At 46.2% G+C, this 11,576-nt stretch overlaps 1 protein-coding gene across 1 annotated transcript in view; it reads right to left on the minus strand.

Annotated features, from left to right (window-relative positions):
* Positions 1–619: 619 nt before the first annotated feature.
* C922_02501 (hypothetical protein) overlaps positions 620–11,576 on the minus strand; it is a gene marked incomplete at both ends in the record, with an annotated part of 14,884 nt that continues 3,927 nt past the window's right edge. Inside the window, 7 exons of the mRNA XM_008818100.1 lie at positions 620–709; positions 850–927; positions 1,151–6,371; positions 6,562–7,897; positions 8,006–8,909; positions 9,026–11,185; positions 11,326–11,522. Coding sequence (XP_008816322.1) covers positions 620–709; positions 850–927; positions 1,151–6,371; positions 6,562–7,897; positions 8,006–8,909; positions 9,026–11,185; positions 11,326–11,522 — 9,986 coding nt within the window. The remainder of the gene's footprint in view (positions 710–849; positions 928–1,150; positions 6,372–6,561; positions 7,898–8,005; positions 8,910–9,025; positions 11,186–11,325; positions 11,523–11,576) is intronic.

The following is an 11,576-nucleotide window of genomic DNA, read 5'->3' on the forward strand; positions in this document are numbered from 1 at the left end:
TATCCCCCAAAATGGGTCCCCCTCTTCCTTTTTTTTTTTAATGTGCTTCACGGGGAAGTTGTCTCACAAGCGTAGGTCCTTCGTTTTATCACTGTACCTTGTTTTCGCCCCGCTCCATTGGGATAAGAACACATACACATGTTTTTTTTTTTTGTACCATTTTATAAATCAACAAAGGGAGAGCAGCCCATCTGTGAACGACTATATATATTCCCCCTTTTTTTACGTCACGCATGCGGGCCGATGTCATTTTTCTCCCTTTTTAACGTGCCATTTTTTTTTTTTCCATTTTCCACCCCCATTTCTTTGAGCGTCTTTACGTGGCAAAATTTCCACGTCTTTGCCCCTCCCCTAACTGAACACAAAAAAACGACAACTTTGTTTAACGCCCTTTTGAAAGTTTTGCACATCTCCAGTGAAGAAAAAATAAATAGAAATAAATAAATAAACATATAAATATATAAACCAACACTGCAGTGTGCAACGTGGGCATACAAAAAAAAAGAAAAAAAAAACTGGTCACCTTCGTGGAGGCACACAAAAGGGGGACAGTTCCCCTGATGGAGGAGGGGGTACGTCCACATGGAGACACGCGTTATGAGATCTACACACACGACGCTTAACCATTTCTGATTTCGTCTGTCGACTTGGAAATGTCTTCAATGATTATCTGGTTCTTCTTGTTGAAGATAGTACTTTCTTTCTTTTCCTGCGCGGTTGTTTGGAGAGCGTTTTTTATGTGAGCCGGTTCTACGCGTGCGACATGTGAAAGCGCCTTCCTCCTGCGCACGGCCAGTAAGCACGGCCGTCCCACACCGCCAGCCTGTACAATCGCGTGGCCTTTCCTACCTTCTTGAACGAACTGAAGAGGACACTGAACTTCTTCTTGTTCTCGTTGAGGATCTCCTTTATCTTATTATGCTCCTCCTGAGGGGAAGCAACGCACAATTAATAACCGGTGAGTCACCAGCCCTGAGCAGCGTCCACATGCGGAGGGTATGCCCTCCGGTGTGGGCACACTGGAGGACAGCAATGGGGCGGAGGAAGCATATCCGCCGCGCAGCCGCTCAACCGATCAACAGTTCAACCGCTTGGCCATCTCATCTCTTCTGAGCTTCACGGCTTCTCCGCCACTCTACTGCACCCCTACCGTGGCGAGCGCATCGCTGGGTGCCGCCCTGTAGTGAGAAAAGACCATGTACGAAAAGACATTCCGCTCCGTTTTAATTAAAAGCAAAAACGAGCTGTTAAATGATAAGACCCCATTCTTGTTCGTCCTTGTAATGAAGAACCTGTTATAACTCCGGTGCTTTAAAATCCCACATTTAGGCTTCACCTCAAAGTTTAAGATTTCATCCTTCAAGTGACCCCTGCTGTTCAGCTGGTTGTGCCTAACCACATACGCGTCGAAATATGAGTCCCTCGTGTGATTATAAAAGATGTTAAGCTTTGTCTCTCCACTTAAATTTTCATCGACGGTGATGTTTACGTACTGTCTCGACACGTTCAGGCAGTTGAATATTTCTACGCTTATGTGGTTTTGGTCCAGGATGGTATGTCTGTGGTGGGGCTGGCCCCCGCAGGATTCCTCAACTGCTTTGTAGGCTTCCCCCAGTCCTTTGGCTGATTCGTCCGCTTCGTGGGATTCTCCCTCCCCTTCCGTCCTGCTTACCAAAACGTCAAAGCTGCAGTGGAAGGGCAGAAAGGCCAGCAGCTCCAAAGTCAGCACGAGGCGAGCGTCTGTGTCCTCCACAATGTGGACATACAGGTAATCATTTAGCAGTGCCTCATTCACATCGAAAAGGAGTGTGTTCATTTTTACGTCCATACCGACCGTCCCGCGGTCAGAACCGTGATCAGCAGAACCGCCATCTCTGCCATCTCCGCGGCGACATCTACCGTCATCCTCAACGCTTCCGACGCTCTTACGTACATTCTTCACGTTTAGTAAAAATATTTTATAGTTATACTTTCCCCTTTGCACATTCCTGTGAAGCATATTATTTTGCCTCTCCTGATTCCTCCTCTCCAGTAGGTCCCCTTCCTGCGGGGAAGTTGCCCCTGCCTGCATCTTGGCCTTATCTATGTGCACCTCTACGCATGTCCTCCTTTTGCACATACTTTCGATGAATACTTTCCCGTCGTAGTGCACCACCTCGTTATTATCCTCTGCACAGGGGAGAACCCTCTCGCGGGTTACGTCCCGTTCTACGTTGTATTCTACGTTGTAGTCATTAGAACACCATAGAGCTTTATCGCCGGGGGGACTAAACCAAGTGTGGTCCCTCTCAAATTCGCTTCTATCCGTGTCTTCCAATTTGAGTTCTCCGTCTAGAACCTCCGCTGTGTCCAATTCGGTTGCGTTCAGCGTGAAATGACTTCGTTCGCTGGCTGCAGAGGGACTGCGTGAGCTCTTGCTCGATTCAGATTGTTCGAATGGGTGGGCTTCCACATCGTTCGCTTCGGACGGGCTACTTTCCGCATCACTCCCTTCGGAACGTCTCGTGGTGAAATTTCCACCCGCTGAGCTGCCAGGCCTCGGTTCATCAACATCAGAATAGCAATGACATGATGTGCTTATACCAAGGTCTTTGCACTCTGAAGATGGTTGCATCTCCCCCGAGTCCCCCCTTCCTCCCGCGTTCTTCCTCTCACCCACAACGGGGATGCACCGCACCGCATCCTGGACCCTGCCACTCCTCAGCAAATTGTTAAAGACAAAATCGTATTCGTAAGTAATCATCGGAGGAGCATCCCCATGAGTCTCATCCCTGTGAAACGGCTTCATCACTATGAGCACCGTCCTCCTAGAATAAACCTCTGTGCAAAAGTACGTCATCATAATGGTAAAATGCTTCCTCATTTTTATTTTAAAGTTTTCTTTATTCAATATCTTTAAGTAATTCCTTTCGTTGTTTAGCAGAACTCGTTGCTTTTGCAAGGAGGTGATGTAGTGGCCTTTCATGTCTTCCTCTTTCGTTCCTTCGTCACTAGCTCCCCTCTTGCATAGCTCCTTTGTGCCTCCCCCCTTAACCCTACATTTTACCCTCACTTTGCAGTTAAAGGGGTTAAACAGATTTACATGGAAATTGTACAGACAGCAGGAGTTGTACATGACGAGCTTCTCTTTTATTTTCTTCTTCACTGTGTATGTTCCACAGATCCGGTAGAGGAAATCCCCGTGGAGGTTGCTCCTAACGATGGCGTAGCATCCTTGGGACATACTCACCGTTGGCCTGTACTTTAGAACAACCCTACTTACGTCTTTATGCTTCACAATGTGGAAGTTCTTCCTATTGCTTAGGTAAATGCACTTTATTTCGTGCTTCACCTGGTCCGCTACGCTGGCACTACATGGATTGTCCTCATAGATGGGGGCATCCTCATACTTGTTTGCATTTCCCCTGTGCTTCTGCTCCCTCCATTCATCATCATATGATTGGTAATCGTGACGTGTGTGAATATCGCCTCGTTGGAAATTCTCTTCCAATAAAGCATTTCTTCCCCCCCGGGGAGACGTCACCCCTTCCCCAATTTCATAATGATAATTAGCAGCAGGCGGATCCCCCATCCGTTTCAACAGATGGACATATCGCTTCTCCTCGTTATTAAACTGGAAGTGCAAATGGAGGAAGCAGGACTGGGACAAGCAGGCGGAGAATTTCGCCACGTCTAACTCGCTCCTCAGCCTGGACAACAACATCAAGATGTAGTAATTGATTCCTTCATTCTTATTGTAGATAAAAAAGAACCCTATGTTTTGGGGCCTGTACGGAATGTCCACTTGGATGTACTTCTTGCAGTAGCTGATGAGCTCTTCGAATATTTTTTTCTCGTTTGGGGGAAATGGCTTATGTTTTTGCTTAAGCGCAGTGCCTTCGTTGGGGCACACCTCCGCAGAGCGCTTCACAGGAGAGGCGGCTTCATTAGGGGACACCTCCGGGGAGCCCTTCCCATAAAAGGCGTCTTCCTCATTGGGAGACACTTCCGCTTCGCCTTTGCCCCCATGGCCAGGTTGGTCCCCGCTCTTTTCCGCATCCCCATAATACCTGGGACTTTCCCCCCCTGGCGAACCATACCAATCGGAGTCGCCATTCTGGGGGAAGTAAAAATTTTGGAGTTCCCTCTGGACGGCTGAATCCTTTTCCTCCCCGCGAGTAGTAGTCACCTCCTCAGGGGCACTCCCCCCCCCAGGGGCATTTCCCCCGTCGGCACGGTCATAAAAATAGTTGGGAATCTTGGGAGCGTACTTGATGTTATACACATAGATATCATTCTTCGACACCTGAACTTGTCTCCTCTCAATGTACTCATTCATGTAGGCAAGCAAAAAATAGTCCTCATTCTCATTGCCATTATTTTTTAAAACAATTTCTCTGTTGATTTCCTCTCCTACATTGGCTTCAAAAAATAAGATCTTCAATGGTTTATTCAGCTCAACGGTGATGTTCAGTTTGTACCAGAAGAAGTAGTTCGCAAAGGGGAAGAAGGCGTCCCTCCTTCTTTCTTCACCACCTGAATGAAGCAGCTTGTGAAACTTAAAGATGATGCACCCCATATATTCCCCTATGTGTGCACTTGTGACGAAGAACGTGTATGTCTTCCTCTGTTTTGGCATCATTTCGATCTTCTTTACACCAAACAGGATTGGCAGATCTGAGTAAACCTTAAATTCGCAATGGAGATTGAGCTCGTTATAAATCTCTACCTGTGCTGTTTTTCTCATTCTATTTAGTAGGTTCAAATGGATGGTATCTTTGGGGTAGGGCTTCATAACATTTGCCTGTACGTTTATCTTTATCTGTTCCTCCTGATTGCTCACATTATACAGAGTGATGCAGCAGGAGCAGGTAAGGCCGATGATGGAGTAACAGCTGACTTCAAAGTTGACCGATTCAACGTCTTTTCCTATTTCTACATATTCTGGGCAGCTGAAAATGTTGTAATGGATTATCTTATTATTCTCATCCAGTACATCTGAGTACACGCGTCGGTACGTTACCACACCGTTTGTGTAGTTATACACAGGAATGGCTTTTTTAGCCATCACAAATGCGCTCGTTTTGAACGTAATGTATAACGATTGAGGAGTTCTGTCTTGATCATTCACACTTGCGATAATTTTGTACACTTTGTAGAAAGGGTCGCATATCTCCTTCTGCTCCTTGATTTGTAACTTCCGCAACTGCTCATAGGATAACTGACTCGTACGTTGCAGCACATTCCTCTGCCTCACTACAGCGCAGTTGTATTCAAACACTCCGCTACTCTCCTCTCCTATCCGCAGAGTGCATACATAATTCACCTCCTTCTTCACCAATTGGTATAACTCCTCTATGTTTACTCCTTCACAATATGCCATTTTCTCCACATACTTATCGCAATCAAGTGGCCCAAATGTTGCGAAGCCTTTTTCGACGGTCATTTTCTCTTCCTTATCACACATGATATGAAAATTGTCCCTCCCCTTATGTATATCCTCTAGGTAACCTCTTAAGTAAGACAGAAAATGCCTTTCCTCCAGATAGTTCAAATTACAAAGGATGAATCTTACGCACTTGAGGAATTCCCTATTTACAGGACAGACTTTTAAATCGTAGGAAAATGTTAAATTTTTGGTATTCATTTTTATGATCTCTTCCTCTTTTACGTTATTTATGTTAAAGAAGCAGTTCACTTTGCATGCCGACACGACATAGTTGCTCTTCTTATCATTCACATTGAATAGAAGGAAGCAGGAATAACTGCCCTCTGCAAAGGGGCAGAATTGGACTTCTACTTTTTTGTTTTCATTCTGGAGGCAAGTGAAGCGGGTTTTCTCGACTAGACGGAAACAGCTAAAATGAGTCGCCGTGCCGCTCAATTGGTTCCCCAAATGGCTCCTCAAGTGACTCCTCAAATTGGCATTAACTAGCGCGCATACAGCGCATTGGTTGTTCCCCCCCAGAGTGTCACCGCCCCACCTATTCACTACATCTGCTTCGAAATTTTCCTTCTTTTTCTCCTCTTTTTTCAAATCCTTCACGTAGAGGTGATACAGGTTCGAATTCACCTCGACCTCCTTCCCCGTGTTATTGAACAAATTCAATTCTATACACTTCCTTTCGTACACTTTGCCCCTCAAATTAAAACACTTTATTTCGCTATCATTTAGCATAATATTCACCTGAGATGAATTAGAGGTTCGCATTTTGTTAACCTCGCTCCTGGTGCCGCCATTGTGTACATTAGCGTTTACGTTATTTCCTTCATTCTGCTTCTTCCTTAGGTTTGCTCCTGGGGACGTCAATTCGATCTTCCCCTTTTCGCCCCGTTCGATCAGTTTGATGCAGATGTATTTCTCTCTGTCCTTTTGGTCCTGCAGGGGATTGCTACGGAGAAGGGGTGGAAGTGGAAAATAGAGGCACAGCGATGGTGCGCGTGCTACGTCGAGTTAGGTAGACGTAGACGAGCGGTGTAGCAAAATGGGCACAGAAAATGGAGGCGCTTAGTAGGAGTTATCTAAAATGGATTTTTCTTTTTCTTCCCATTTTTGAGCTATAATGTGCAGGAAAAGCTTACCTTTCCGCCCGCAGCACTAGGATGGAGTAATCTTCCCCTGGGCTCACCGGACCCTCTTCGTCCGTCCCCGCGTCCATTTTGTCGGCCCCGTCGGAGGGGCACTGACACTCTTCCGAGGAGCAGGACGAAACGGAGTAACTGTCCTCAAAGTGTGGTTCTTCGCCGTCACACGTGTCCCTTTTCTGTCTTTTTTTCTTAAAATGTGAAAGCTTAATGCTAGTATGGTAGCTATGTTTCAACACCTTTTCGTCATACCCCTTGTCTATTTTCAATTTTATCTGTTCCGACTTGAGCGGGTCAATGCTGATGCAGTCTCTATCGATTTGGTACTTATTGCAGCCAATGAGAAATACCTCATAGGTACATTTGTGGCTATTTAAGTTGTACACAGTTATGACCCGTTCGTCCGCCATGGTTTGTCCGTCCCCGCAACGGGTCTTTTCGTTCTCTCCATCGGTGGGTGGGGTGGTCTTGGTCTGGGGCGGCAGTGGACCCTTGTTTGGTTGCTTCCCCTTGGCTGATTGCTGCCGTTTACTCGTCGCCTCACTTTTGACTTTTTTCCGCCCGTTCACCACCTCGTCATTTATCAAACTCAAGTCAGCCTTGTACGCGGGGAAGTCGTCCAGGACCAAGTAGTAGATGGGCAAATAACTCGGCAGGATAAAATACAGGGACGCCAAAAACAGATATATATGGATGTAATTAAACTGCACGATCACCACTCTGCTCATCAGACTACTCAACTTCATTTCGCTGAGCATTATAAGTAGAATGTCCACGTTTTTGTCATAGTCCCTTCTTGATTTGCACTTCACTTTAATTTTGTTTTTAAAGAATAGGTAATAGGGGATGTGCGAGATGATGGTATATAGGATCATCACTAGGTCCTTCAATTCGTGGATGCTTTTTGCTTTTTTCTTTTTTTCGACCGCCTTTTTCTTCCTTTTTATTTCGACCTGGAAGTTCATTTTGCTCATCTTCGGGTTTTGCTGCACTTGACTTGGGGCCACCTCTGAAGCGTTACCAGGGTGGGAAACACTTCGGACGCTACTGGGACTTTCAATGGGGTTTCCACTGGGGCTTCCTCCTCTGCGCTCTCCCTCCCGGTTGCTCCCCTTCAGCGCCTCATTCCGATCTCCCTTCCTATAGGACAATTCATCGTCGCTTCCCCCATGGGCCTCCTTAAGAACGTACCGCTTATCCTCCACCTTGGCGTGAAACACATTGTTGTAGTGAAAATAGAGCCACTCGAAAAGGATGCACTCTGCGCTTTTGAAGTGGAGAATTCCGTTTGTCGCATCTTTTTTGGCCTCTTTTGTGGCGTCTTTCGTGGCATCTTTTTTGGCCTCTTTTGTGGCGCCTTTCGTGGCATCTTTTTTGGCCTCTTCTGTCGTCTCTTTTGTAGCACCTTTTTTGGCCTCTTCTGTCGTCTCTTTTGTAGCACCTTTTTTGGCCTCTTTGGTCGATTCATTCTTAAAAGGTGTATTCGTTTTCCCCCCCCTTGGAATGTCCCCCCCGATGGTTGTATTCCCTTTGGCGCTCTCCATTCCGTTCCTCCCCTGCACCGTTTCTTGCTTCCCATTTGGTGGATCTTCTACCCCCCCGGAGTAGCAAAAAGTGCTAATTTTGTTGACAATTTTTTTCACGTCGATGAAATTATTTTCGTAAAAATTGAAGTAGTCGATAGTGCAGCAGCGTTTGTCCTTGGTGGTCCTCTTCTTCACATAGTTGTGCGCATATTTTTCGCTTCTCTGTGGGGTGCTGTTATCCCTATCAGTGAGATTACCATTACGATTACAAGTATTTAGAGATGACCCCGCCACATTTAGTGTAGAACCACAACCGCTACTAATCTGCTGGCTTGCTAAAGTGCTGGCGTTGTTTCTCCTGGATCTTCGCTTTTTGTCACTTAAAAATGAGACATGCTTGTTTAGCTCCATGTCTTGTGTATCTAGAATTACTAGGTAGCTAATTTTGCACATTTTTATATTTTCGTTCAGCTTGTTCTCTATGCTGTAAAATTTAATCCCACGCAGGTTTATCAGCGAGCTGATGTTGATCCCTCCAAATATCTTCTTGTTTAGTATCTCCAGGAAGATGGTGATCCATGAGTAACTAAATAATCTTACGTGCGTTTTAAAAAATTGATCAAAGTAGAATACCTTTTTATTTCCATTTAGCAAAAATGATTCCAAGTGTTGCAAGGAGAGGTGTCCTGTGCTCGCGCGATACTTTTCCTCCTCCTCCTCAACGTGGAAGTAGTCCGGCACTTTGTCCAAAACGTGGGGAAGGTACACATCCGCTGGCAACAAATTTTCGTAAATGATGTGGTCCACTGGGATGCATTCCTGTCCAAGTGGGGTGAGAAAGTAGGCATGCAAAGGAGTGAGCCGCCGAATGGGGAAGCGGACTGAAGGAGCGGACTAATGAGCCGCCTGACCGAGCAGCCTCAAATGCCTCTTACCTCGTTCAGGCACTTCCAAAGGGCCTTGACATTTTCCGTAAACTTCTCATCGAACAAGTCTTGTCTCTCCATGTCCTTCACCACAACAGTTCGATTCTTCTTCAGTTCGATAATAACATTTTGCAAAGTTTTATTTGGATAGATCGAAGAAAAGAGATCGAATAGAAGGTCCACAAAGAAGAGAAACAAATCGTTTGTGCTTTCAATCATCTGGGGGAAGTAACTTTTGCGTAACAAAATTTTTTGGACAAACACGAAGAGGTAATCTCCAATGATTTCACTCAGTGGGTATACCCCCTCTTCCTTATTGTAGTACACATTTCTGATTTTCCTAATTTTCCTAATTTTGAGTCCTTTGTATATATCTCCGTTAGTGCCTCCCCTTTTTGTTCCCTGCACATTTTTGCAAAAGAAGGACAAAAGTTCGTTTTGTTTGTCAAATTGGATGCCCGTCGTGTTCATATGCTGGTGTAGACTTGTCTCTCTGATTATGCCTTCGGTGGGGTTCCTTTCAGGGCGGATACCCGTGGAGTCTCCTTTTGGGCTGCTTCCCGTGGGGAGGTCATCGTCCAGCGATTCGTCCATCTCTTGGCCGCTCTCTCTGCCGCTCTCTCTGCCGCTCTCTTCGATTGACTCCTCTCTGGCCGCCTTCTCCAGTAGGAAGTCGACTCCCTCGTCGATGCTCACGAACAGCGGAATGATGTACTGATGATAGTCCATGACGCTGAAGACGATGTGCGATTTGAACTTCAGACACCTGGACGCTTTGCACTTCAACGACATGCGCAGCTTCTTCACCTTTTCGTTTATTTCATTTCCATCGATGAAGTCCAGGGATATGGAAAAACATTCTGCGTGCATGTTCTTGAAGTGTGAATCGACCCTGACGTAGTTGTACCCATGGCTGTATATGTCGAAGGGGAAGGAACAATAATCGTTTAGTCGATTGTGGACTATGTTTATGTAGGTTACGTCGAACTGAAGCTTCGGGATGTCGCAACGTATGAGCATGTAGAGGGAGAAATGGATCTCCTCTTCTGTTTCTTCCTTTCCGCTGTCTTTGCCGCCGCCCTTGAGGCCATTCTTCCCGCCGTCCTCGCTTCTTGCACTGTTGGAACCCAAGAGGGAGGAAGAGATGTCCAGCACGTCCACATACCTCCCGCACATTTTGAAGCCGCTTAACTTTATGTCCACCGTCGTTTCCTCGTTTGGCTGTAGAATGCCTCGGTCCCTGCTGGGGTGCACTTGGTATTGGCGCTGCTCGGTGAGTTCATCCGATTGGCGCGATTTTGCTGGGCCTCTCGTTTTGACTGTCTCTTTTATGACGCTCCCCCTCATGACGCTGTCCACTCTCTTCGACTTCCCCGCCGCTTCCTTCCGTTCAGCAATTTCGGCCACTCCCCTATGCGCCCGTCGAACCATGTGGAGTTCCCTGCGCTTCTCCTCATCCAAGCGGATTGCCCACTGCACAGGTTGACTGAACACATTTCTGATTGTCACACTTTTCGTCCTCTCTCTCGAAAAATATGATATGTAAGCTTCGTCAGCCTGTTGCGGGAGCAAATCAGTGAAGTGCAGAAACGGGGGAGATACATCTAAGTGCCCTTCCTCAATGTCTACGTTTATTAACTCTTCCGATTTTTCGTATGCAACTCTGTTACGGTTGAGCAGAGTCTGGAACGTAATTTCTTTCCTCATGGTCCTAGAGGAGTAGCATTGAATGCACAACGAGAGGAAGCACTTGGATGGCACGACAACTCTGTATATGTTTTTTATTTCTCTTTTATCTTTAAAAAGGATGTGACCTTTATTTTTGCAAAAGGCCGACACCAAATTGTGCAGCTTCAACAATTGGTTGTAATGATACTTGGCGCATTCGTCTGTTAGTAGGTCATCGTATTCTTCGTTGTAAGTCCTCTCCACGGTTACGACATCTTCTTTTTTACTCGCATCTTTGTACTCCTTGCCGTTAAGCTCAGATAAGGTCCTTTCCCTTTTGTCGCCCATTTGGATGTTTAGGAAGTCAAAAGAGGATGTATCTAGGAGGATGCTTTCCTCACATGGTCCTCTGTTTAATATTTTCACTTCGTAGCATTTGAGCTCTCCTCTTCTTTGCCGGATGTGTAGCCCGTCGATGATGAGGACGTTGGAGGGGGTGCCCTGTGGTGGAAGCGGCAGGGGGAGGATGAATTGGGGAAGTAACAAAATGGAGCTTGCACTGGTAAATTGGGAAGCAGCTTAGCTCCGTCACATAGAGGCAGCTCTACTTGTGAACATTTACGACGTTGCACTGTGCTCACCTTGGCACTCAGGGGGAGAGACAACTGAGGCGCCCCCCTAAGGGTTAGTACAACTTTGTCCTTTATTTTTTTGGCTTCCTTTAAATTGAGCAGCACCGAGATTTTCACTTTCTCATTCTTCTTCACGTAGTTATACTTGCAAAATAGACTTACACAATCTGGTTTGTATCTGCATTGGAACATCACTGGGAAGTCTCCTGCATGGAAAGAGGGGTGGGGAGTAAGCACCATCGACGGTGAGATCCAGCCGG

Source organism: Plasmodium inui (assembly GCF_000524495.1).
Source record: "Plasmodium inui San Antonio 1 unplaced genomic scaffold supercont1.9, whole genome shotgun sequence".
Lineage (NCBI taxonomy): Eukaryota > Apicomplexa > Aconoidasida > Haemosporida > Plasmodiidae > Plasmodium > Plasmodium inui.